Genomic DNA, 27,819 nt, shown 5'->3' on the forward strand with positions numbered 1-27,819 from the left:
CCAATACATAATTTAAATTTTCTTCCTGATGTTTACTAGGAGTACAAAACAGACACCCAAGAGTGGAGTTAAACAAATTTTGCAGTGTATTTAAAACAACAAAAATAAACACAAAAAACACATCCCCCTTTAACTGCTTCATCTGTATAATAAACCTGTTTTCCTGCATCTGTAGCAAGCACTGTAGATAGTATGTGCAGCTAGACACCATACACTGTGCAACAAGAGTAAAAAAAAAAGTCACTGCTCTGCATTAGAGAAGATATGCAATATTTAAAAAAATAGCATTGCTATAACAACAGTTTCGGTCCCTTTTAATGTAGAAATACGTTATTTTTGTTCTGGTGATCTGTGGTTTCATTTCCAAGCAGAGTAATAGGCAGAGTAAGAATTCAGCGACACTTATTTGCTTTTATATGTAGTTTCTAAAGAATTTCTCTGCCTTTCTAGGTGAGCAAGTTTATATAAATACACAAGCACATGTAGGGCTACAGGCCTAAAACTCACCACTGCAAACCTGGAGAGTCCCATAACTAACCAAGGGGTGAATTTTTAATTGTCAATGGCTACTGAAAAGTCAATTTATATTTAAGCACAATATATATAACAAGCATCTTCGAAATGAATACCTAGTAATGCAGTCTGGAGCCCCTTTCCTGCCATGACTGGTATCAAGAGAAACATGATATTGTGGCAAGGGGCTCTCATAATTTAAACTCCATGACTGAGGATCAAGCTATGTATAATGGCTAGATAATAAATGAGCTGTTTCATTAGCAGGGTTATTCACCAAAATGATTGGAACCAAAGATTCATCAATGCAACTTCTTCCGAAGTATACTTGATATTTTTGACTCTTTGCAAGCCTCGTTTGTTATGTTCAGAGAAAAACTTACCAAAATCAATTTGTCACAAAAGATTGAGACAAATTAGGGTGGGCGAAAAAAAACAAAACAAAACCCACACGAACCTATACAATAAATTGGGTATTCTAATATGATAGACTGCAAGCCTTTTCCTGCAGCAGTAAAATATATGAAACAACACATATATTTAATTTTTCTTGTTAAGTTTATTGGCATTATTTTCATCTTTACAGAAGAACCAAACCTACACAATATTATGTAGGCTGCTGGGAAAAAAAAATTAAAATAAAAAAAAATTAAAATAAAAAACAAAAAGGTAGAATTTCCATATGAAAGCAAGCTACAAATGCAACAACAGAGACAGAGGGTAGCTAAACTGCCAAGGGTTTCATACCAATAGTCTGATCCGCAGCACAGTGGTGAGGGAGGAGAGGAGAAGAGTCTCAGAGTACATTATCTGCCAGTGAAATATGGGAGGAAATTTTTTTTTCTCTTTTTTTACACCCCAAGCAAGGAAAATCTCTCTAGAATAACTGCCAAATTATCCCAGACTCAGAGTGCAGTAACGCTCCCTTGCAGACTGCCGACATGATATATTAAAAAAAAGAAAAAGAAAAGAGGGGTGAGAAACAAGATGACATAATACCTGCACTTAACCAAAAATATCATGTCCAATATGCACATCACTATTACAGATATAATTGCAGTTAAGAAAGAGATAAGATAAACAAGACAGACAGCTCAAATAGTGAAATGAACAGGTAGCAGCCAATTAAGAGACTTCATATTCAAGACTTCAAAATCTGCTCCTACGAGTGACAACAGAAGTTTCTACCTGTTTTCTCAACATTTGCAGGCTGAGCAATATTACCATGTCCATAGTTTACTGGCTAAATACCTGTGCTTCAATAATTAAGTAAATCAACAAAAGTATCGATTCTTACACTAATTTATACATAGTTTTTTTGTGTTTTTTTTTTTTTTTTAATTGGTTGCATATATTAACATGTTCTATATGATTCTTCTCCTAAACAAGCGATACATAATAAATGGATTCTGTAAAAATTTCTGATTAGTTAAAAAGTAACAAAAGCGTTAAACAGATACATACAAAACTCAAAAACCTAATGGGGACTGGGTGCTGAGCTTGCAAAGGAGTATGGGATATGAAACCTTACTGGTCACAGCCTTCAAATTAGGGCGTAGAATGATTAAAAGGTTTATTTATTTTTAGATCATGTAATATGTTAATTATACATACACGCACAACTGTAAAAAGGAAAAGAACAAAACAAAATAGAAAAAAAAAAATATATATCTGTTTTCCGGTCTCTCTCCACAAGACAGAAACAAAAAATAATTAACTTATTTTTAAACAAACACAGTAGGTTGTTAAAGTCAAACCACTTTGCACCCAAGAGGGGAGCAATGCTATACATATTGCAGACCACCTGACAACATAAGGGTTAAACCAACATAGATGTATAGTCCACGAGGACGTGGGATGTGTTCCGCTTATGATACAGGTGTTGGTTACCACTTGGACCGGTGTCTGGGAGCTGGAGAGGGTGCAGTCGATTAATATTTATCCTTTACACTCTGGGCAGGGAGGGAATGGGGTCTTGTGTTCGAAGGCCTAAGTGTGATATCGGTTAGTGAAGGACGCCATGTTTGCCCTTCCCTGTCTCAGCAGCTGCAGCTCTCTGCAGTGGCCTTTGAGCCGTTGTTATCCAGTTTAATAGGCTCAGGGAATTCGTTGTACAACTCCACCTCTGTTTCCTGCAAGAGAAGAAATAATAGAACAAATGAGACACCAAGAACAAAAATACTTTTCCTTTTATAAATTCTCTTTATTCTACATTACTAAATTACCTATTTTTTTGTAGATTTCAAAACTTAACCAAATTATAAAAAGAAATAAAAAACTACTAGTTTTGTACTTTGCAAAGTTTGACAATGGATTTTAAGAAATAAATGCTGTGTTTAGTACTGGGTCCTTGGAATCACATTTTTGTCACTTGAGATTTGCAACTTTCTGACCTCCATTGAACAAACCGTTTCTCTACAGGCTTCTTTATTACAGATATAAAAGCATAAATTAGTCTTCCAGTTCTGAAGTGTGGATTAATGCACTGTAAAATGAAATAGAAAAGTTGTATATGTGTGATGCTACAAAATAAAAGGATGTCCAGCATCTTTGTGTCAAAATAGTTCTTGCCTTTCTCCTCCTGCTATGAAAGTTGCCTAAAATGGAAACCTGTCAAACCCTATATCATTTTGCATAGTTCAAAGAGTTGAACAGCCTTTTCTTTGGTAGGAATATGGAGTATGTGAACACAGCACATGTATGCGCTTCTTAAACCTAGCGCTCGCAAAACAGCCATGCACCCAGGGGCGTACATACCGGGGTCGCGGTTGCGACCGGGCCCGGCCCACCAGGGGGCCCGGCCGCCCTGGGACCCAGGTATGTATGTCACTGGGCCAGTCTCTTCTCCGGGGGGGCCCAGGAGCCAGCCACCTCAGGGCCCCCCCCCGAGGCTTGCCCTGGTGGCACCCGAGGGAGCATTCTCCCCTGAGTGCTTCCTCTTTAGCTCCCTCCACACCGCACTGAAACCGGAAGATGACGTCATCTTCTGGCTCCGGCATTAGTACGCGGCGCGCGAGGGAGCTGAAGAGGAAGCACTCAGGGGAGAGTGCTCCCTCGCGTGCCCGCCAGCCGGGTGCCACCAGGGCCAGCAACACCACTGGACCCCAGGGAATCCCCTCAGCTCTCCCACAGGTGAGGAGGCTGGGGGATTAAAAAACAAAAAAAACGTGCGTTAAGAGTGTGTATGTGTGTCTGTCACTGAGTGTGTGTCTGTCACTGAGTGTGTGTCTGTCACTGAGTGTGTGCATGTGTCTTAAGCACTTACCTTTATCCAGCGCCGGACTCCCTTGGCGCTGGGGATCTCTCCGCCCCGATCCGCCTCGCAGCTCCGAATGCGCATGCGTGGCAAGAGCCACGCGCGCATTCAAACCGCCCATAGGAAAGCATTGCTCAATGCTTTCCTATGGACGTTCAGCGTCTTCTCACTGATTTTCACAGTGAGAATCGCAGAAAATCCTCTAGCGGCTGTCAATGAGACAGCCACTAGAGGCTGGATTAACCCTCAGTGAAACATAGTAGTTTCTCTGAAACTGCTATGTTTTCAGCTGCAGGGTTAAAACTAAAGAGACCTGGCATCCAGACCACTTCATTGAGCTGTTGTGATTTGGGTGTCTGTAGTGGTCCTTTAAGTTTATGTGTTTATGCATGCACTGGAGTACGTACCGCGGTCGCACGGGTCGCAGCCCTGCGACCAGGTGCCCGCCGCCATGTGTTGCGGCCCCAGCCCGCGCAGAGTAAGCGCGTGCGCGGGGGGGCACACGGATCGGTTTTCGCACCGGGGCCCCATGGGTTGTGTGTACGCCACTGCATGTACCCCAAGCATCGTTTTCCAGCTAAAGGTCTGTTGAACGGAGGACACATTGCAGCTCTTTATACAACAATGTCCATTACCTCATTTTTCTTTTGGAAAAATAAAAAAAAAGACACATCCCATTCCCACTGAAAACTGTGTAGCAACTGAACAATAACATGGCTGAAGTAACAGAAAACAGTGCTACACCAGCAGGTGGCACTATAGTAACCAATTACCTGTTTGAGTGCGTTTCGTGCAATTGTTTGAAAAGCCTGTTCCACGTTTATAGCCTCCTTAGCACTGGTTTCAAAATAGGGGATATTATTTTTGCTTTGGCACCACACCTGTGCTCGCTTTGTAGTGACCTAAAAGAGAATAACAATGGGAGTTTTAGCCAGTGGCGATGGTAACATTTCAAGTTGATTGGATGCCAGACAAGCCCTCTATTTTGGAATCATGAATAGGAAAATATGGCACCACTATCTCCACAATATGTGGATAATACCATATATAGGAAATAAAGTAGAATATATATATATTTCACACACCCACTCCAAAGTAGCCCTGCCCATATAACAGAGAAGGGAGGGATCCAGCCCTTCATGCTCTGTTTTAATTTGAACTAATGGCAGCAGACATGGCTGTAACATGAGGTGCCTGCCGCTGATCTCTCCTTCCGCTCTGGCCAGATCCCTCTCATGGTGTCTGACTTTAGAGCTTATTAAGGCTCTCTTTACACATCAGGTACCTGTCTCAATAAGACCTGGCAGGCAGAGCGGAGGGAGTCAGCTGGGAAGAACTTTGAGAGGCAGTTCACCGGCAGGCACCTCATGTTACAGCAGTCTGTTGATATTGGTGCAAATTAAAACGGAGCATGACCGGCTTGTACCTGCTTTTCTGGAAACACAGCTAGTAGCCACTGAAAGCCTCTTGCACAGGGAAAGAGTGGGCTGTGTGAGGCAGGGCAGTTAGCGTTCGGAGGGAGCTGTAGGAGGAGCAGGATAGCGGGAACCAGAGTCACATATCTCAATGGCCAGCTATCCTCTTCCTCAACTGCACCAGGGGAAGTGGAGTTTTGACATCTCCACCCCCTAGTGCTAACTGCCAATCAGAGTTCAGTAGGCAGGCTAGTAGGCTGGCCCGTTTCCCAAGGGCCATTTTTGTCCCGTCCATTTGGCACCCTAATGAGCTCTATTGACAAACAGGGGGCTGCAAAGCAATCAATGACGGTGAAGTAGACCACCAAAAATCTGAATACTCCTTTTTTTTCCCCCCTACTCTACCTAGTACCAGCAGTGGTGAATAACAAGTTAACTGCAGTAGTAAAATTTTGTATCACATATTGGAGTTTATTTAAAGATCAAAAAAAAGAAAAAGTTAATTTTGCCCAAGATGCCCCTATGGATGAGCCTCCACTGGTTTTAGCATTTGAAATTATACAAATATTTCTGGAACAGATATTTTATAGATCTTCTAATCATTGATTGCTGTTTAAATTAGCTATTGTTTGCAAATAAGCAGAGGCCTACCCAGGTGTTAAACATTCCTAGTGGGTGGTGATTTTAGGAGTATATAAGGGCTGTTGTCATTAGCTTGGCTAATATAACTTGGTTGCTTCATCTAAGTGTTGCTTCTTAGTGTTTGTGGTTGGAGATATTCTGGAGGTAATCTGAGGTATTCAGGAGGATAAATAAAAAGTTAAGATTAGTTTGATTTAAATTATTTACCTCATTGGAATGGCAGACTTAGTTCAGTGTAATAGTTGCTATGCATTTGTTTCACGTTCCACTTTTTGGAGGTTTGGTTGTTGTCTAATCTGTAGACAGTTCTCTATCTTGCGGCAGGAGATTGTATTTTTGAAGTCTGAGATTTGTAAATTATCTGGTAAACAACCTCAGGCTGGAACTGCTGCAAAGCCACTGCCGCAGAGACATAATAGGAATGGCAGATCGATCACTGTAGGATCTGGTAGACTTAGAGTTGTGGATAAAAGGCATATTGCACAGTCTGTTGCTCTACATAATTCATTTTCTGCACTTTCAGAGTTTAATGGTGTTGTGCAGAGAGGCACTGAGGCTAGCGGTGTTGTGCAGAGAGGCACTGAGGCTAGCGGTGTTGTGCAGAGAGGCACTGAGGCTAGCGGTGTTGTGCAGAGAGGCACTGAGGCTAGCGGTGTTGTGCAGAGAGGCACTGAGGCTAGCGGTGTTGTGCAGAGAGGCACTGAGGCTAGCGGTGTTGTGCAGAGAGGCACTGAGGCTAGCGGTGTTGTGCAGAGAGGCACTGAGGCTAGCGGTGTTGTGCAGAGAGGCACTGAGGCTAGCGGTGTTGTGCAGAGAGGCACTGAGGCTAGCGGTGTTGTGCAGAGAGGCACTGAGGCTAGCGGTGTTGTGCAGAGAGGCACTGAGGCTAGCGGTGTTGTGCAGAGAGGCACTGAGGCTAGCGGTGTTGTGCAGAGAGGCACTGAGGCTAGCGGTGTTGTGCAGAGAGGCACTGAGGCTAGCGGTGTTGTGCAGAGAGGCACTGAGGCTAGCGGTGTTGTGCAGAGAGGCACTGAGGCTAGCGGTGTTGTGCAGAGAGGCACTGAGGCTAGCGGTGTTGTGCAGAGAGGCACTGAGGCTAGCGGTGTTGTGCAGAGAGGCACTGAGGCTAGCGGTGTTGTGCAGAGAGGCACTGAGGCTAGCGGTGTTGTGCAGAGAGGCACTGAGGCTAGCGGTGTTGTGCAGAGAGGCACTGAGGCTAGCGGTGTTGTGCAGAGAGGCACTGAGGCTAGCGGTGTTGTGCAGAGAGGCACTGAGGCTAGCGGTGTTGTGCAGAGAGGCACTGAGGCTAGCGGTGTTGTGCAGAGAGGCACTGAGGCTAGCGGTGTTGTGCAGAGAGGCACTGAGGCTAGCGGTGTTGTGCAGAGAGGCACTGAGGCTAGCGGTGTTGTGCAGAGAGGCACTGAGGCTAGCGGTGTTGTGCAGAGAGGCACTGAGGCTAGCGGTGTTGTGCAGAGAGGCACTGAGGCTAGCGGTGTTGTGCAGAGAGGCACTGAGGCTAGCGGTGTTGTGCAGAGAGGCACTGAGGCTAGCGGTGTTGTGCAGAGAGGCACTGAGGCTAGCGGTGTTGTGCAGAGAGGCACTGAGGCTAGCGGTGTTGTGCAGAGAGGCACTGAGGCTAGCGGTGTTGTGCAGAGAGGCACTGAGGCTAGCGGTGTTGTGCAGAGAGGCACTGAGGCTAGCGGTGTTGTGCAGAGAGGCACTGAGGCTAGCGGTGTTGTGCAGAGAGGCACTGAGGCTAGCGGTGTTGTGCAGAGAGGCACTGAGGCTAGCGGTGTTGTGCAGAGAGGCACTGAGGCTAGCGGTGTTGTGCAGAGAGGCACTGAGGCTAGCGGTGTTGTGCAGAGAGGCACTGAGGCTAGCGGTGTTGTGCAGAGAGGCACTGAGGCTAGCGGTGTTGTGCAGAGAGGCACTGAGGCTAGCGGTGTTGTGCAGAGAGGCACTGAGGCTAGCGGTGTTGTGCAGAGAGGCACTGAGGCTAGCGGTGTTGTGCAGAGAGGCACTGAGGCTAGCGGTGTTGTGCAGAGAGGCACTGAGGCTAGCGGTGTTGTGCAGAGAGGCACTGAGGCTAGCGGTGTTGTGCAGAGAGGCACTGAGGCTAGCGGTGTTGTGCAGAGAGGCACTGAGGCTAGCGGTGTTGTGCAGAGAGGCACTGAGGCTAGCGGTGTTGTGCAGAGAGGCACTGAGGCTAGCGGTGTTGTGCAGAGAGGCACTGAGGCTAGCGGTGTTGTGCAGAGAGGCACTGAGGCTAGCGGTGTTGTGCAGAGAGGCACTGAGGCTAGCGGTGTTGTGCAGAGAGGCACTGAGGCTAGCGGTGTTGTGCAGAGAGGCACTGAGGCTAGTGGTGTTGTGCAGAGAGGCTTGAAGACTATGGTGAGGCCTAATAGAAAGCAGTTGTTGTTGGGGGATTCCATCATAAGAGGTGTGGAGATGGACAATGGTGGTCTTGTGAGGTGTCTTCCCGGAGCTACTGCTCACAGAGACAGGAGACGTATCTGTAATATTGTTAAGCAAGCAAAGCAGGAAGGGGAATTGGATGTACTTATCCATTTAGGGACAAATGACTTGGCTTGCAATGAGGTTTCAGAGGTTAAGGAAGTTTTTAGTGTTTTTGCCAATGATATACGGCAGGTTGCTTCCACACTGTCATTCTCAGAAGTTCTGCCTGTGCATAACACTCAGAATGACAGGCGGATGCGTATTAGGGACTTTAACTTGTGGCTTGGTGAATGGTGTCGGGAGCAAGGATTTGGCTTTATTGCTCATGGTAGCTCTGTTTGGAATGGAAATAAACTGTACAAAAAAGATGGTTTGCATCTTTCTCAAAAGGGAACAAATGTTCTCAGTGAGCAGTTCAGAGGTTTTGCTAGGATGTATTTAAACTAGGAGGGGGAGGGGGGAGGCAAAAGGGTGATAAAACATCAATCCAATTGTCCCCCAAAACAAGGACAGAATGTGCCTGTAGCAAGTGTGTTAAAAAATTCTAAGCTTAGAGTCATGTCTACAAATGCTCGCAGTTTAGGGAATAAGATCCATGAACTTGTGGCAATAATGGCAACTGATAGTGTAGATTTAGTCGCTGTTACTGAGACATGGTATAATGAGAAAAATGACTGGGACATAGCAATACCAGGGTACTCTTTATATAGAAAAGACAGGGAAGGCAAGAAAGGTGGAGGGGTGGCCCTGTATGTGAAGGATAGCATAAAATCTAGTCTAATAAAGGTTAGTGAGGCGAACATAGAGTCCGTTTGGGTTACGTTAGAATTTGGTAATCACACAGTAACTCGTGTAGGTGTGATTTATAGGCCCCCAGGACAAATTGAAGAGTTAGATAATCTACTAGTTGATGAAATAGCTAAAATGACAATGAAGGGGGAAGTTATCATCATGGGCGACTTTAATCTTCCTGATGTGAATTGGAAAACAAAAATAGCTACTTGTGCCAGGAGCACACATATCCTAAACTCCCTACTGGGATTGTCTCTAAAACAAGTCATTGAGGAGCCAACTCGTAAAGAGGCCATACTAGATTTAGTATTAACAAATGGAGATTTGGCATCAGATTTTACTGTAGGTGAAAGTTTAGGATCCAGTGATCATCAGTCAGTGTGGTTTAATATAAGAACAGTGACTGAGTCACACCACACAAAAACAAAAGTTTTAGACTTTAGAAAAACAGACTTTTCTAAAATTAGAATATGTGTAAAGGAGTCATTATCAGAATGGAGCAATTTAAATGGAGTCCAAGAGAAATGGGATTTAAAAGTTGCACTACGGAAGGCAACAGAAAATTGCATCAGGCTTGTCAGTAAAAGCAAAAAATTCAAGAAACCACTGTGGTACTCCGCAGATGTGGCCAAAATATTAAAAAACAAAAAGTTAGCATTTAGTAATTATAAGAAAACCCAGAGCGAGGAAGACAGAATGACCATTAAGATTAGGCAGAAAGAGGCTAAGCAAGTTATAAGAGCTTCCAAATCACACACAGAAGAGAAAATAGCACAGTCAGTAAAAAAGGGGGACAAAACTTTTTTTAGATACATAAATGAGAAAAGAAAAGTAAAACAAGGATTAGTTAGATTAAAAACAAAAGAAGGAAGGTATGTAGAAGAGGATAAAGGTCTAGCTGACTACCTCAATGAATATTTTTGTTCGGTATTTACAGATGAAAATGAAGGAGAGGGACCTCAGTTAAGAAAAAGGATAAATGAGTCATTTATTACACATGAGTTTACAGAGGAAGAGGTTCTATTTCAACTGTCAAAAGTAAAGACAAATAAGTCAATGGGACCTGATGGAATACACCCAAAGCTATTAAAAGAGCTTAGTGGTGTACTAGCAAAACCATTAACAGATTTATTTAACCAATCATTGTTAACAGGAGTAGTCCCAGAAGATTGGAAGTTAGCAAATGTTGTGCCCATTCACAAGAAAGGTAATAGGGAGGAGTCGGGCAACTATAGGCCAGTAAGCCTTACTTCAGTAGTGGGGAAAGTGATGGAAACCATGTTAAAGGATAGGATTGTTGAACATCTAAAAACACATGGATTTCAAGATCAGAGACAACATGGGTTTACTTCAGGGAGATCATGCCAAACTAATCTTATTGATTTTTTTGATTGGGTAACTAAAATTACAGATCAGGGTGGTGCAGTAGACATTGCTTACTTAGATTTCATTAAGGCTTTTGACACTGTTGCACATAGTAGGCTTATCAATAAACTGCAATCTTTGAGTTTGGATTCCAATATTGTTGAATGGGTGAGGCAGTGGCTGAGTGACAGGCAACAGAGGGTTGTAGTCAATGGAGTATATTCAAAGCTTGGGCTTGTCACCAGTGGGGTACCTCAGGGAATGTACTTTGACCCATTCTCTTTAATATTTTTATTAGTGATATTGCAGAAGGTCTTGATGGTAAGGTATGTCTTTTTGCTGATGATACTAAGATATGTAACAGGGTTGATGTACCAGGAGGGATAAGCCAAATGGCTAATGATTTAGGTAAACTAGAAAAATGGTCAGAGTTGTGGCAACTGACATTTAATGTGGATAAGTGCAAGATAATGCATCTTGGACGTAAAAACCCAAGGGCAGAGTACAGAATATTTGATAGAGTCCTAACCTCAACATCTGAGGAAAGGGATTTAGAGGGGTGATTATTTCTGATGACTTAAAGGTAGGCAGACAATGTAATAGAGCAGCAGGAAATGCTAGCAGAATGCTTGGTTGTATAGGGAGAGGTATTAGCAGTAGAAAGAGGGAAGTGCTCGTGCCATTGTACAGAACACTGGTGAGACCTCACTTGGAGTACTGTACACAGTACTGGAGACCATATCTTCTGAAGGATATTGATACCTTAGAGACAGTTCAAAGAAGGGCTACTAAACTGGTTCATGGATTGCAGGATAAAACTTACCAGGAAAGGTTAAAGGATCTTAACATGTATAGCTTGGAGGAAAGACGAGACAGGGGGGATATGATAGAAACATTTAAATACATAAAGGGAATCAACACAGTAAAGGAGGAGACTATATTTAAAAGAAGAAAAACTACCACAAGAGGACAGTCTTATATTAGAGGGACAAAGGTTTAAAAATAATACCAGGAAGTATTACTTTACTGAGAGGGTAGTGGATGCATGGAATAGCCTTCCAGCTGAAGTGGTAGAGGTTAACACAGTAAAAGAGTTTAAGCATGCGTGGGATAGGCACAAGGCTATCCTAATTATAAGATTAGGCCAGGGACTAATGAAAGTATTTAGAAAACTGGGCAGACTAGATGGGCCGAATGGTTCTTATCTGCCGTCACATTCTATGTTTCTATTCCCATGACGGGTCTGATGAAATCTCAGAAATTAAAAGGTTACTACAAGCACCATGACAATTTCAGTGATTTGAAGTGGTCATGGTGGCAGAGTCTCACTCATACGGAGTTTAATGCTTTTCCTGACGCATGTGTAACTTCATCTGTGGCAGCATCATTGGCGTATACGATGTATGCAAGACAAAGTCGAAATTCCTATTTTATACATGCCTTCTTACACGGCAAAAATCATAAACTCCTCCATATTGAGCATCATCTGGCTGCATTGCCATAATAAGTTAAGATTTTGTTTAAAAAAAAAAAAAAAAATCTTGGGTAAGGTTAAAAAAAATAAATAAAAAAAAAATAGATGTGTGATCTTGCATAGACCACCATTTGCACACGATGGCAAACCAGAAAGGTAGAATATATGTGTAATAGAGAAAGAAAATTAGGTGTAGATCTCAACCTCCCTCTATCCAGTCAAATCAAGGATTTTAACAGATCCTTTACATTAAAACGCAAGTCAGTTCTTCTGTAAGCACACCATGAAAATCTGACTAAATGCGACCCCAGAGGAATAGCCAGAAAACGTGGTCTTATACGGATAGGATTTAGCTTTTCGTTTCACCTTTGTTCAATATAAAACACAAAGCAATATTCAGAATCATATGCTTGCATGCTCAGAATATGTAGAATGATGACCAGATGGTAAAAAGCACTAAAATAATTACTTGTCTGTTCTCAAGGTCAATCTTATTTCCCAGTACAACAAAGGGGAAGTTTTCAGGGTCTCGTGGGCTTGCTTGGATGAGGAATTCATCCCTCCAACTGTCCAGCGTTTTGAAGGTGTTTGGAGCAGTCACATCAAAAACCAGCACACAGCAGTCAGCCCCTCTGTAGAAAGCCACACCAAGGGACTGAAACCGCTCCTGTCCAGCCGTGTCCCATATCTAAAGTATGCAAGGAGAAAAGAAAAAAAAAAAAGCAAACAACCCAATCAGAACACCAGAGCATTGCAGCAAAAACCAGACACCATCAAAACTATACAGTAATAGAATGTTTAAGACAATGGAGATCACTGCCTTACCATGATATGAAAGTTCATATGCAACAATTCAAGTATTAACCTTGGAGGGGGGGGGGATGTCTATGTCTGAGCTGAGGGATGCCACATAGCCGTGATTTTTGCAAATCACCATTGCTACAAGCTACTTAAAAGGGAGCATGGAATGGTCACTTCACTGGAAGGGACAGTTTCTCCTTAAGGATTATTTTGAGACACTGGTCATGCTTACAAACACTGCCACACTGGGTTCAATTCCTGGATATGGACAGAAAAACTGCCAATGAGCTAGTAGCATTTAAGACAAGACCAATACCTGTGGCATATATTGCTAAAAAGCCCATTACTTTTCTTATATGTGCCAACATCCCCTATATGATTTTGTTTATCCTAAGCTCTAATGAAGAAACATTACTGCTCCCAGAATACTGTAAAATCTGCTCTATTCAAACATGATTAAACAAATTGTAAAGCCTTCGATCTGGATCTATAATGATCCTTACAGGTTGGGGCCTCAATAACGTACCTGCATTGTGACCAGCCGATCATCCACCATAACCTCCTTGGTGAGGAAGTCTGCCCCTATGGTTGCCTTGTACTGGTTGGTAAATTTCTTATTCACATACTGGTTCATGAGAGAGGTTTTGCCGACTCTTGAGGAAGAAATAAAATATATTAGAAGGGGACATTAAACTAGATGGCATGGTTTGCCTTTTCTTCAAAATGAAGTTTACTCAATTTATGGCACTAGGAGTGCCCAGGTGCCATCCCATAGTAAGATAACAAGCCTATCTGGGTCCTGCCAAGCAAGAAACGGGGTCACTTTACAGCACAGCATGAGCAATGTAGGACTGCAATCATTGGATAATAGAGATCCTGTTCTAAAGTGACATCTGGAATTTCCAGGAGAAGACCAAATATAGTGGGGGCACCGGGCGTGACTCAGGAAAGTGGTCATTTTCATTTTAACCCCTTAAGGACCAAACTTCTGGAATAAAAGGGAATCATGACATGTCACGTGTCCGTAAGGGGTTAAAAAGGTTTGACATCTTAGCACGAAACATGGCAAAATAATCGCTATAGTGGACTGTAGTTATTTTATTTGAAGTTTTCCATTAGTCCCAAGTTCAATGCTATACACAATAAAAATTAGTGCAAAATATTTTTTAATGGGATGAGCAGCTGTGACTTATGCACACTGCCCCCTTTATGCTCAGGCTTGAGAGAAAGATTAAGGGATTCTCACAACACATGAAAGATTTTAAATGACTTTACAGCTTTACTGTGAGCCAGGATACAATGTGAGAGAGCAAGGGCAGCAATAAAGCTGTATGTGATGTCTGAGAAAACCGAGCAGAGAATTCATCCCCCTACACTCCAAGAACTAAATGCTGCACCTCTCAAACTTCTCTCCCTCATCAGTGCCGACAACTGAGTAAAAAAAAAAAAAAAAAGTGATAAAATTGCAAGGGAGTGCATTTTGCGCAGGTATGTGCTGTGAACAAGCCTATTCGTTTACATGGATGCACACTGTACAAGTGGAACAGAGAGACAAAGCATTAGTTCATAGATATCTCTGAGGGAGGAGATTAGCTTAAACTACAGTTATTTTGCAAAAACACAGCTATTAAAGGCACACTATAGTCACCCAGACCACTCAATGAAGTGGTCTGGGTGCAATGTCCCTCAGGTTTTAACCCTTACATTAGGGGTTAAGCCAACCTCTAGTGTCTGTCTTGTTGCCATCAGCTACAGATGTCAACTGCAAATTTTAACTGGGCACAGAAAAGTTATTTTTATTTAGTTTTTTCCCCAATTAAAGTGAACATGTAATTTACATTTCATAAGAACGACAATTTAAAATTTAGGTAGACATGCATTTAATCTATAATTATGGTGGATACTTTGCAAGTTCAGAGTAGATAAAACCAAACAAGAGGTGACAGTCATTTTTAAGTGTACAATTTAATAACTACTATTTGCTGCTGGTTTAAAAAATATTTACAGCAGAAACTTCAGTGCTCATCTAATGATTGGCTATCAGAAAATGAAAGTGTTATGCCACTTACCCAGAATCACCTAGGATGATGACCTTGAGCAGCACTTTCTTCCTGGATGTCATCTTTCAAAACTGAAAGAAAAAAATATATAGCTTGGTACAAAACAAAACTATATTTAACCCCTTAAGGACTGAGCCAATTGTACAACTTGTGATCAAAACAAAACGTAAACAAAACCTTGAATTTGCGCTATGTCTGTTCAGGCATAAAATTCACCTCTTTCATATTAAGTGCACCCACACTTATCATATATCATTTTGTTCAGGAGAAACAGGGCTTTCAGGTCACATCAAATATTTGTATATTAAACGTAATTTAATATGAATATTGAAAAAAAATAATAATTCAAAATTAAAAAAGAAATTAACCCCTTCCCGACGAAAGACGGAAATTTTCCGTCAAGCTTGTCCTTGCGTTAAGGACCCTTGACGGAAAATATCCAGTCAAGGAGCACAACCAATAATATGAAAATTTGTTATTGATGGGTACAAAAAAGATAAAAATCTCACAATGCATATCAGAACAGATCAAAGCATGGTTCACATTCTGATAGTATCCAGAAAATGTTCAGAAGTTCTATGATAATATCCAAGCAGGATATGTAGCAAACAAATACTTAAATATCAATGTAATCACTAATTGATAAAGAGATAAAATCTTAACCCATCTCAGAAAAAATTATAATATAGAAAAACAAATGCATACGAGAATAAGTGAGAAGAGGGAAGACAAATCAGCAAGCCCCCAATGTTTTGGCAAAAGAGATGCCTTTCAAGGGAGCCTGTTGTAAAAGAATGAGACTCACTTTTATATACCCAGATAATAAGAACCATATGAAACACATGAATGTAATGGGTGGCCACCCATATTGATTGGGATCCTCCCAACCATAATCACTTGATTATGGCTGCCAAGGAAACAAAAAACAAACAAATAAAATCAATCAGAAAAACACATATTTGATGATCAGTAGCAAAAGACACAAAAAGAATATATCAATGAAACAAAAAACGGCCGCCCACGGGAGCAGTACTCTGCCTGTAGCTCCTCTCTCCCTGCATTATCACACAGTGCAAGGGAGCAGTGTGTGAGCGTGTGTGTGAGAACCTGTCCGTGTGTGCGCGTTTAGGTACCTGCCCCCTCTGATCGCACGTGTTTTTACTCACCTTTCTTCCCATTTCCCACGCTGTGCCAGTTTCGCCATGGCTGAGATGATCAATCTTTATGATCTCAGCTAAGGCAAGCATTGGGAGGATTTTGTGCATACCAATCCGCATCTCCTCAGAGATGCATTACATTAATCTCTATGATGAACATTCAGCACCTCCATGCAGAGCTTGGAGACACTGAACCAGGGTGCTGCACGTGGTGCAGCAGTGACCCAGGACTCTAGTGGCCATCTGAGTGACTGTCACTAGAGGTGTTACTAATGAGCAATGTAAACTCTGCCTTTTTCACGGAAAAGGCAGTGTTTACACTGAAACGCCTGAAGGGACAGGCTATAGACACCAGAACAACTACATCAAGCTGTAGTGGTTCTGGTGACTATATAGTGTCCCTTTAAGAATTGCACTTTCGTTGAAAATTACTGGCTCCTAACTTTTTTAGCTGGCTTCTATATTCCAAACAAATTTGTCAAGCCCTGCATTAGAAACCATCTATAATTTACCGGTATTGGTCAAAACAGCCATAATGTATATAGACAAAAGTTCTCGAGGGGACATGCAAAGTCAATGCTCCTCACAATCATGATACAAAAACCATACATAAACGGTCTCCAAAAATAAAATATGGCACAAATATCTCATATATACACATCCACAAAATCAAAAAGGCTCATCAAGCACAAAATGTTCTGGGAATATTTGAAGTCCATAGTCGATATGCCACAGTTATGCATTTCCATCCGACAAGTATAGCTCAGTTTGGAGTAGAGATTTGTCCAACTTCCAATGTAGTTAAATGCTGGATGGGAAAGATCCCATCAAGGGGCCACCCAATTGAAAAGACCTCACAAAAGAAAAAACTAAAAAATTAGGATAAAAGAAAGCTAAAATCATATGATATACAACAAATCCACAATCAACAGGCAGAATTAAGAAACAGCAAAATAAGTGTAATAAATTTCAGTCATTTACTAAAGTTAACCCCAGATCAACACGATCGTGGGGTTAACGCTCATTCGGTTTGTATTCGAGGCAGACCAGGAGCACCTGATCGCGCTGTCCCTGTCAGAGCGAGCACATGTGCTACAGGGACTCACGGTCCCCCTCCCTGCTCTTTCGCATCCAGTGTTAAGTGCAGTGAGACAAATCACTGCTGATCTTCTCCCTGTGTAAAAAATAAAATAAAGTTAGTTTAAAATCCCACCCCCTTTACCCATTTTAAATAAAAATTAACCCCTTCCCTGCCAATTGAGCAAGGACTATAGTGATCAATTGGCAGGGACTACATTTTACGTTAATCTGATTTATTTATTTTAAACCCCTGAGGGTTAATTTTTTTTTAAAAAATTAAAATATTTAAAAATGATATATTTAGCTAGCTGGGGTGGGTGGAAGTTAGTGGAGAATTGGTGAATTTGGTGTTAGGCTAGCTAGGGGTTAAATATATAAAAAGCTTTAAAAATGTTTTTAAAAAAAAAAAAAAACAAAAAAAAAACAAACACCCCACTTTACCCAGTCTAAATAAAAATGAATCTCTTCCCTGCCAGTTGACCACTGCCTACAGTGATCAAAATACAGATCACAGGATTATACTGTGATCAATTTTTTTTTTTTTTTTTAACCCCTGAGGATTAACTTAAATATTTTTTAACACGCAGGGGTTCAATTTATTTCATTAATTAAAATATTTTAAAATGATATATTTTGCTAGCTGGGGTGGGAGTTATAGGAAAGTGGGGAATTTACTTTTAGTGCGGCTTACTGCTAGTTAGGAGTTAACGGTTATAAAAATAAAAAAAAAAAATAAGTTTAGCTTTTTTTGTGTCAAAAAAGTTAAAGGGACACTCCAGGTACCTAGACCGCTTCTGCCCATTGGAGTGGTCTGGGTGCCAACTACCACTACCCTTAACCCTACAACTGTAAATATTGCAGTTTTCATAAACTGCAATATTTACCTTGCAGAGTTAACTCCTCCTCTAGTGGCTGTCTAATAGACAGCCACTAGAGGGCACTTCCGGGTTTATAGTACACATTTCATGTGCTATAGCGTCGCTTGACGTCCTCATGCTATGTAAGGACCTCCAGCGTCGCTGAAATCCCAATAGGAAAGCATTGAAAGCACTTTTCAATGCTTTCCTATGGGGAGGTCTAACGCGCGTGCGCGGCATTCCCCTGCCGCCAGCTGCGCATGCACAATAGGTCTCCTCCGCGAGATGATGTCCGCAGGGGAGGAGTGTGGGCAGACTCTGAACCAGCGCCGAGGGACATCGGCACTGGATACAGGTAAGTCACTGAAGGGGACCCCTTCAGCAACCTGGGATGGGAGGGAGAGGGGACCTGCAGTGCCAGGAAAATGGTTTGCTTTTCTGGCACTGGAGAGTCCCTTTAAGTTTAAAAAAAAAATGTAAGAAAAAAAACAAAAACAAAAAACAAACAAACAAAAAAGTTTAAAAACGAGTTTTAAAAAGGAAAAAAAGTACCGTATATACTCGAGTATAAGCCGACCTGAATATAAGCCGAGGCCCTTAATTTTACCCCAAAAAACTGGGAAAACTTATTGACTCAAGTATAAGACTAGGGTGGGAAATGCAGCAGCTACTGGTAAATTTCCGGCCGATAGCTTACCGATATTCTGTACATTTACCATTTTGGAAAAAAAGAAACTATTTCTAAAGGTAAATGCACAAAATATACATGCCATGTGTAGTAGATGCAGTGTGTTTGGACAGGGGAGCGGTGTGTGTTTGTGTAGTGTGCGTTATACACACACACACACAATACAAACACTGCGTTATATACACACACATACACCATGTTATATACAGTGTGTTTGTGTAGTGTTTATATAATGCAGTGTGTGTGTGTAATGTGTGTATAGTGAATGCAGTGTGCATTCACTATACACTATGCACACACTGCATTCACTATACAGACACTACACAAACACTACATTATATAAACACTACACAAACACACTGCATTATATACATGTGTATATAATGCAGTGTGTTTCTGTAGTTATGTATTTGGGGGGAGGGGGCATTTTTTATTTAATTTTTAAATATTTATTATTATTATTATTATTTTTAGTCCCCCCTCCCTGCTTGTTACCTGGCCAGAGAGGGGGGGCTATAGCGCGTGCAACTATTCAGTGTGTGCGTCAGTGTCCTCTGTGTGCAACTATTCAGTGCGTGTGTCCGTCTGTTAGATTTGTATTAGGATTTCATTTTGTGACTTTTATACTTCACATTAATAGTTCATGCATTCCCCTTTAAAAATATTTATTCACATTATGTCATTTATTTTAAAAATATATAAGTGTCTACATTTTTCATTTGGACTTTAAAATCAATAGAAATTACTTTCTCAAGGCAGCAGTGCTTAGGATTTTTTTTTTTTTAGACCTGCAGGGATACTGCTCTGTAAAAGGTTGACTAACACTGGTCTCCACAAAACATTCTATAGACCTGTATTTCTTCTAGCTCTAACAAATGCTGCAGTGCTTAATATAATGAGTGAATGGCACAGCAAAGACAGAAACCAGAGTGATACAGTGGTGTTTGAAAGCTACTATATCTTGCAATTTAATCCACAGGAAAGCAAGGATTCAGAACGCAAATGTAGTTCAAGATGGAAGATGAATTGTTCCCTGTATTGCACATTATCAGCATCTAATGACTGCTTCAAACAGTAATTTTAGTAATCTAAAACAACACAAGTAGAATACACATCCTTTATAAAAACCTTAAGATAGATCACTGATTTACTACAATAGGTGAAGCTAATCTCAAATCAAAATTAACCTTACATGTACTCATGGCAGTCAAAGTTTGATTTGTAGGTTGAGGGTGGCTCTAAGGAGAGTAGTTATAGGACCCCCCAAAAAATGGGGACTCAGTAGCAATGCAACACAGCTGAGTGCTATTTTAAATAATTAATACCTACTTGGCGATATGCAGAATCTCCTGGAAGGCAGGCTATCTGCTGTCTTATAGGATATTCTGCCCATCACCAAGTAGGTATAGAAGATGGCTAAGGTATTGGGGAGATGTAAGATTATCCTGCTTCCCTGCAATGGTCAGTACGCGATTCATCATCTCAAATCAGGAGTGTTCCTTTAACACACATACAAGTATTCTTTCTACAACACCTGATGTATCTTACCCCAGTTTCGCTTCATTCATTGTAACGACATCCAGGGCAAGCAAAACCAACATGCCCAAACGGCTAATTTAAGCTTTTGTAGTATGAAAACACAATGGATGGCTTAATAAGGCAAAAGGGGTGGCTGATTACTCAATAAAGCATTAAAACCAACAGTCAGCCCCACTTAACTGTTGCTGGAAAACCACTAAAGAATAACGCAGAAGTATTAAAGTGGAAGTAACTTGAGGCAGGGAAAAAACCCGCAATATTTGAAAAATGGCCGGATGTTGAGGTTTGCAATGAGTCATCAAACCAGGCAGTAATCGATAATTATTTCAATAGCACTAGTTTAAAGGAACAGAAGGGGATTTCTGGGGGTTAAAGTTCAATTGCCAGCTATCCACTGTAGAATCTCAAAAGCTGAACTATATACAACTCCCAGAATCGCAAGTCATGACATGATGCATTACAGGATATTTGGATCAATAACAGAACCGCTTCAGAGAGGAAGAAGGTGGCAGAAATAAGGTTAGAGCTCTCATTTTAAAGATAAGAAGCCTGTTATTGGACTGCCGTCAGGACAGGGTGTGGAAGACAGCACAGGGAGCTTTGCCTGATACTGGATGACGGGTAACTTTAAACCATTTTCCAGGTATTGGGGAGGATTGGCAGATGACACCTAAAAGTAATGCCCCAGTGGGCAACTACACACTGAAGTTTGGGAACTAATTACTAGTTAGAAGAATCAACTGGATAAAATGTAAACTTACAACCCATACTCAACTTGTATGCATGTAGGGTATAAAACATAATGTGTGTGGCTGGAGGGAAAGAAGTAGTGCCTTATGGGGATTCTCAGATGATAAATGTATAATAAAAGAAAAGAAAAAAGAAGGTACAGTATATCTGGTGCAAGTAGGTGGAAGAGAAAAGGAAATGCACCTACAGTGTATAGAGCTAGAATTAACTCTTGCTCAATGTGGCGGGGCCTGGCAGCCAAAATGGACGGAGGTGCTTTCTGTGGGCTCCTGCACTAGCAGGCATAAAAACGACTCTCACGACTACCAAAACTGTGCCAGCTACGCAAGAAGCCTATAAACAGAACCAGGACCGCACGGGGAACAGAACAATACCCGTCCAACAATCAAACACAACGCAAGCACCTGAACCGACCATGCGGCCTACACTAGAGCAGAGCCTGAGGCCTGGGGGAAGCAGCCGATACCCCGGCACAGAACCTCCTCACAAGTGGCAATCAAACACTGCCCAGCTACCCCCCCCCCCCCTCTGGACCGGCGGGGGTTATCCCGGTCCTTGCGGGGGCCGACCACCCCCACAAAACGACTCACACAAGCGGACAAACTTGCAGCCGAGCGGGACTATGGGGGCTCGAGCAAGATGGCGGCGCAGACGCGACCGGCAACAAACAGAACCCTCACCACACCGCCTGCTCACACTCTAGAGTTTTTCGACCAACTCTATGCCAACCTACGGATAAAACTCTGCACCAAGAGTCAGCACCTCCACCGGGTCGTGAGGGAAATGGCGGCATGGATACGCCCAGCCACCCGGCACCACCTATGTTACTACCCACTCCGAGCCCCCAAAGCGGCCTCCAGCCGGGGGAAAAGCGGGAGACCAGAGGGACAGGAAACACCAACATACCCCACTTACCTTCGCACACAAAAAAGTTAATCCACCAACCTTGATCGATCCACGCGCCACCGGAATCCTCAGCCCAACGCAACGAGCCCCTGCATACAAGGACTGATACCGCAAGCCGCGCGGCGCACCCCATGACAGCACAGCTCCTCACCATCGATCGACACGGGCGGAGAACACCTCCGGACCCTGCAGGTGGAGACGCATGGCCGCAGCACCACATCATCCGTTGCAGCTGGCCCGCATACCAAGTCCCCAGAACTGGCAAGGGGTAATCAAGAGAGGAAGCACTAGTGGCAGATTAAGCCCCTATAGGCCCATAAGCGGGGACAATACATAACCTCACCAAACCGGCTATAACTGAGGAACTGTATCCTGGACTACCCTTAAACGTTAAACTGCATAACTTAACTTAGCAAGTGACATAACAACTAGCATCGCAGACAGTATGTATGATAAGTTCACATATGATTTTTACCATCCGGTACCTTAGTAACCCGCAGAACACCGCTTATCAAAGATCAAACCGTTACTATCATCAGATCGTTAAAATGTTAAGCTCGGCTATATATTGTTTGAATTTCTCCCTACGAATGTGTCTAATACAAATGCCGGCTAACTTTGTATGCTTACACTTGCACTTAATGTTATGGTTACTTATGTTAGGTACCTCTCGTTTTATTAATATATCACTGTCTACCCTAGCTAGACTGATCTGGGTATATACTACCCGTAAAATGCTTGTCCCAAAGTTTACCTTACTCAGCGCCATAGGTTACACAGTTTACAAGTCTTCTAAACATATGGCTTCCCACTACCAGCATGACACTAAGCACGATACTCAGCATAGTTATGTGTTTTGACTAGGCTTGTCTATTTTGATGGTAATCAAAATCAGTGCCTACGAAATGCAATCGCTAAAACAAATTTGTTTCATTATCACTCCAATGCACTGTATAGTTTTCCTCACTGTTATTCCATGTTATTTACAAAAAGTGCAGTACTGCTGACATTTTACGCAGTTACTGCTTTATTTTACGCATTTTATTTTGTCTAACTGACATGCAGCAAACCCTACCTGGACTCCAGGTTGTACTTGATTCACTGACTAATATCCTGGTAGCTATTAGTCACGAGAAAGTACCCTCTATTTACCTATATCTAAACATGCTGGTGGACAACCATGCTCACACACACGCAGGTTACATAGGTTAACTTTCTGCGCCAACCCCTACTATGTTTTACACCAGTAGACCACCCTTTATGCTTCCTGGTGCCCCACACTCAGTTCAGCATTTACAGCACGCAATCACACAGAGTACCCCATCATTGAAACTGTACTGGATAATTTGAGCAGACCTATGCTCTACCACTCTATGCTATACCTGATGTACTTTGCCTGTTACATAATTTAGTCCTGAGAAGACGCACTGTGACCCTAGCGGGTTAACCTGTACTTAGGCGATCATCTACTAACTCATTTGATCGGTGTGCCGCCTAGCACAAGCCTGTTTAACTCTCAATATCTCACCCATTGTATCAGCCTGTTTGCCTCTTAATGTGGCATAAATAATATGAGCCTGCTCAACCCTCAATATGTTCTCGACTCGTATAAGCCTGTTTTATTATTAGCAACCCTATAGTTTAAACTTGTATGCCTAGCCTGGTAATAATCATTTTTAGAGCTAACCTGATATCAAATAGATTGCTATCGTTAAACAAAACTGCTTAGCTTAGCTTGTTTTACAAAAAAAAAAAGAAAAATTGTGCAAGTTTATCATGCCACTGTTTAACCTATATGTATCTTTATGTAAAAGTACGCTGTTGTGGCGCATGACAATACTCTGTAATCACCCGCACAACAAAAATAAAGAATAAAAAAAAAAAAAAAAAAAAAACTCTTGCTCAATGTGCCTGGGTGGTACAATCCCTGACTGGAGATATCTTATTTGTTCTATGACCCAATGGCAAGTGTTCCAACGAGTATACAAAACATACAGAAAACAAATGGGTGTAGTATATTTTGGTATGGAGGTAGAAAAAAAGTGTGAGAAAGCAGCAAAAAGTTATACAATTTTAAGAATAAAGGCAATGAAACCATTCTTTTTAAACAATGGTATGTGTGACACTAGATGTCACTAACTTATATTAGCAATGATGAGTATGTAGTGGGGTTCTTTTACCTAAATATAATAAATTCAGTTAAGCCCAGTTACTTACAAAATGGATGATGAAAGAAACTGTCTCAAAATGTCAGCTGATTCAAGTCACGGACAACTCCTATCACTTGAAGAAAGGCATCCAGCCCTGGGATCTTGAGGGTAAGGACTGCTGAGCTCATTAGGGCTTCAGGCTTAACCAAGCATTTAGAGATCTCAAAGCAACAACTAGTTTCATTGCAATCATGTCACAAACACTTTTGCTTTGCATCACTTCTTAGAAGAAAGAGGACAGATACATGTTGCGTAAGTACTCAAGAACACGATGACTGCACAGTTTAAACTTACGCAAGCCACCTAAAATCGAAATGGAAGGCACGCTTAGAAGCCAAGTGTTTGATCCCTGGCACACAAGTTCTGATATTTTTTTGCTAAAGATTTGTTGATGTTTGGAACAGATCTCTATTAGCAATACCCTGTTGTAATAAAGACTGCATTACACAGAAGGGAAGAAAAAACAAACAAAAAAAACAGCAGATATATGAATGTCACATACACGAGAGACTCAGAGGCTTGTGTATATAGAAAAATTACACACAGCTAAAAGCAATACAGTCATGCTGATGAAGCATTACTAAGTATCGCAGAGGCTAATGGGCATTAACCCCATACCACAGCAAGTCTCATGTTTAAAGTCCTACTCTTACTGCACAGCCTGTGTATGTGTTCCTTTGGGTGCTGCAGATTGTGACACTGAAATTTAATCCTCCGTCAGTCCCTGGCAATTTAGCGTTTTATTAAATTTGTATTTTATTTGGGTTTGTACATTAGTACACTCCTTGATCATTGTATGGTTATAAAAGTAACAAAAGTGAGACATAAATACATAATAGTAAGAGCTTGGCACAGCAAGCGATGGTAGATGCAAACTATAGAAACAAATCAATTTAGCGTTTTTACGTCTTATAATGATACATGCATAAAGTCGCTGTAGTCTAGGTAATATGGAGATAGCCTGAAGTACTGCATAGTCGCGTTATAGTAGGTCGCGTGGCTACTGCGCCAGTCGGCGTGTCTGGGGAGTCCCTCTGAGATGGCCCAGAGCTCCCGGTCTCTACCTCTTAAGCTGCTATTATGTCATCGTTTCGGCTAACCCATCCGGTCGTAGGTGTATAAGGTGCATTATGCACCTAGATTTAGTAATTGTGGGATTTTCATTCCTGAATCTTTAAAATGTCTTTGCATATCTGTAATTTGGGTAAGAGCTTCTGGCAAGTCCAGGTGGCATGTATTACATACTAAATCTTCTTCCTCTTATCTCCATGTTTATGAGATTCAGGAGTTCATCTCCCGCCTGTAATCACTCACCCCGATATTATTCAAAGTCCATCTGTCTGGAATTTGACTATATGTGAATGATTATATAAAATTTACTTATTTCTTGGTATGATTATCTCTCTAAATGTACCACCCTAGAACGTCAGAGCATCTTTTACTTTGTTTAAACCTCTCCATAAAATTATGACTGTTTTAGGCTACATGCTGGAAACATTTCAGCAGTGGCCGTTGTATCATTTACTAGCCATATCTTGTTCCTCTTTATCTTGCGTTTACCTCAATATACTCCATACTTTGACCTCTCAGTTGCTCTACATTGTATTTTGTTTATGTTTAACTGTTGCCTTACTGTAACCTTCTGTCTCATTATAACAGCACTTCAAGCCAGAGCTGAACAGCATGATTTGTAAAAAGCTTACTGTGAGAATAAAACTACCACTTGGATCAGTAAGAAAGGAAGAACATATTTTTTGCCGTCTAAGTTCTATCCTACTTATGTGTGTGGTTGTCGTAGTCATGGTGTTAGTTAGATGTGTTACTGGTTTGACCTAATTTATGGGATCCCTGAGACAACTGTGACCCAGTACCCCCTCCTCCTATATTAAGATGTAACGGTTATGGTAGATATCTATTTCTGATTTTTTTACCAAATATGCGACATACTGGATAGTCATCTCTTTACACAATTATTTAATCTGCATATACATTAAAATACAAAAACCCTGAAGGCGACATGCCTGCTCTAAGAGCAGCATTCACTAAACTCAACAGCAGTCAAATACAGTTTGGTTGTCACAATTTTCATTCCTGAATGCTTCTACTGCACTGACAGAGTAAAACAGGACATGGAAGCCCCATAGGAAAGCGTTAATTTAAAGAATGGGGAAAGAAATGCATGATGCTTACTGAGCATTCACATTAGGTCCTCAATGCGTATGAGGAGCATTGGATTGGAAATCGGCAGAGAAGGCCACGTCTCCTCTGTGACGTTGTGGGAATCCGAGATACACTGCACTGACAGAGTATATCTATCTTTATGGCAAGAGCTTCTGTGTATGTGTTCCTTCAGGTGCTGAAGATTGTGGCACTGATTTCTTAGTCCCTGGCTATTAAGAGTTTTAAACTTGCAGAATGTATATCTTGCACCTAGATTTAGGAATTGTGGGATTTTCATTCCTAAATCTTTAAAGCAAGGTCTTTGTTAATCCATCATTAGGGCAAGAACTTCTAGCAAGTCAACGTGGTACGGATTACATACTGTATCTTCTTCCTCTTATTTCCATGTTTAGCAGATTCAGGAGTTCATCTCCCGCCTATGATCATTTACCGGATTTTATTCAAAATCCATCTATTTTGAATTTGAGTATATGTAAATACTGGATTACATAAACGTATTTAACGTTTTAACCTATTTGGCTATTCACAAAAGGCTGCAGTACAGCTGTTCGTTGAATCAAACCGCTAACTTGCAACTATACTAGGATAATTCATAACAATTCCATTGCAATTCTGTTAATCTATTGTATCCAGACAAATTAAATCAAGTTTGCAAAAGCAAATAAAGTGTTTAGTGAACAGACCCTTGACAGTGGCAGTCAGGGTAGATGTTAAATGAAGATTTACTTAAATAAAAAGTTCTCTTCAACTTTGACGCCATTATCTTTCAGTTGAGTTCAATCTTCAGCTAACCTATGAAATCAGAATTAAAAGGTCTGTTGAAGATGACAAGAATCCATATAAAAACCCACGCGATGTAGACAAAGAATCATTTTTTCCCCAGAGCCAGGCACTGGGAAATTGGCAAAAGTTGCCAACACAAACTCAGCCTAACGTCAACCTTGGATGTGTCCATAAGACAACATACGCCCTACTGTACCATTATATCTATTGACTGTTTTTTTTAATCATTAACCCCTTCAGGACCGCTGACGGTTCAGGACCGTCAGCGGTAAAACGTGCGTTTGGACCGCTGACGGTCCTGAACCGTCATAACGGTCTGGGGCTACTTACCTGATCGCCGTCGGTCCCACGGCGGCGATCAGTGCTCCACCCGGTCCAGGGGGACTGCCTGTCTGCCCGGGCAGTCCCCCCTCGGCAGATCAGGACCCCACGGCCATGTGATCACTCGATCACATGACCGCAATAGGGGTCTGTGTATCTGCCTGCAGGGGGACTGTCTGTGCTGACAGGCAGTCTCCCTGCAAGTAAAAAATCCAAAAAATAAAGTAAAAAAAAAAACAGTGTAAAATCAGTGTAAAAATAAATAAATAATATGTGTATATATATATATATATATATGATATATATATACACATGTATTATATCTATATATAATATATGTATATGTATCATATATATAATGTCATATTAAGTGTATTTTTATATTTATATATACGTATATTAATATAAAAATACACTTATATTTAAATTACACACGAATATATACAATATATATATATATAATTGCTATATATATATGGTATATATATATTATTATAAAATACAAATAATATGTTAATAAAAATAAATAACAAAAAAGAAAAATAATTTTTAATAATTATAAAAAAATATTT

At 41.3% G+C, this 27,819-nt stretch overlaps 1 protein-coding gene across 1 annotated transcript in view; it reads right to left on the reverse strand.

Annotated features, from left to right (window-relative positions):
* Positions 1-1,052: 1,052 nt before the first annotated feature.
* The window catches only part of RAB7A (RAB7A, member RAS oncogene family), a 50,990-nt gene continuing 24,223 nt past the window's right edge, over positions 1,053-27,819 (reverse strand). Inside the window, exons 2-6 of the mRNA XM_063426240.1 lie at positions 14,785-14,846; positions 13,242-13,368; positions 12,384-12,602; positions 4,543-4,671; positions 1,053-2,645 (exon numbers count right to left, since the gene is read on the reverse strand). Of these exons, the coding sequence (XP_063282310.1) occupies positions 2,553-2,645; positions 4,543-4,671; positions 12,384-12,602; positions 13,242-13,368; positions 14,785-14,837 (621 nt within the window). The 5' untranslated portion in view covers positions 14,838-14,846 and the 3' untranslated portion in view covers positions 1,053-2,552. The remainder of the gene's footprint in view (positions 2,646-4,542; positions 4,672-12,383; positions 12,603-13,241; positions 13,369-14,784; positions 14,847-27,819) is intronic.

The sequence above is a fragment of the Pelobates fuscus genome, chromosome 7 (genome assembly GCF_036172605.1).
Source record: "Pelobates fuscus isolate aPelFus1 chromosome 7, aPelFus1.pri, whole genome shotgun sequence".
NCBI classification, from domain to species: domain Eukaryota; kingdom Metazoa; phylum Chordata; class Amphibia; order Anura; family Pelobatidae; genus Pelobates; species Pelobates fuscus.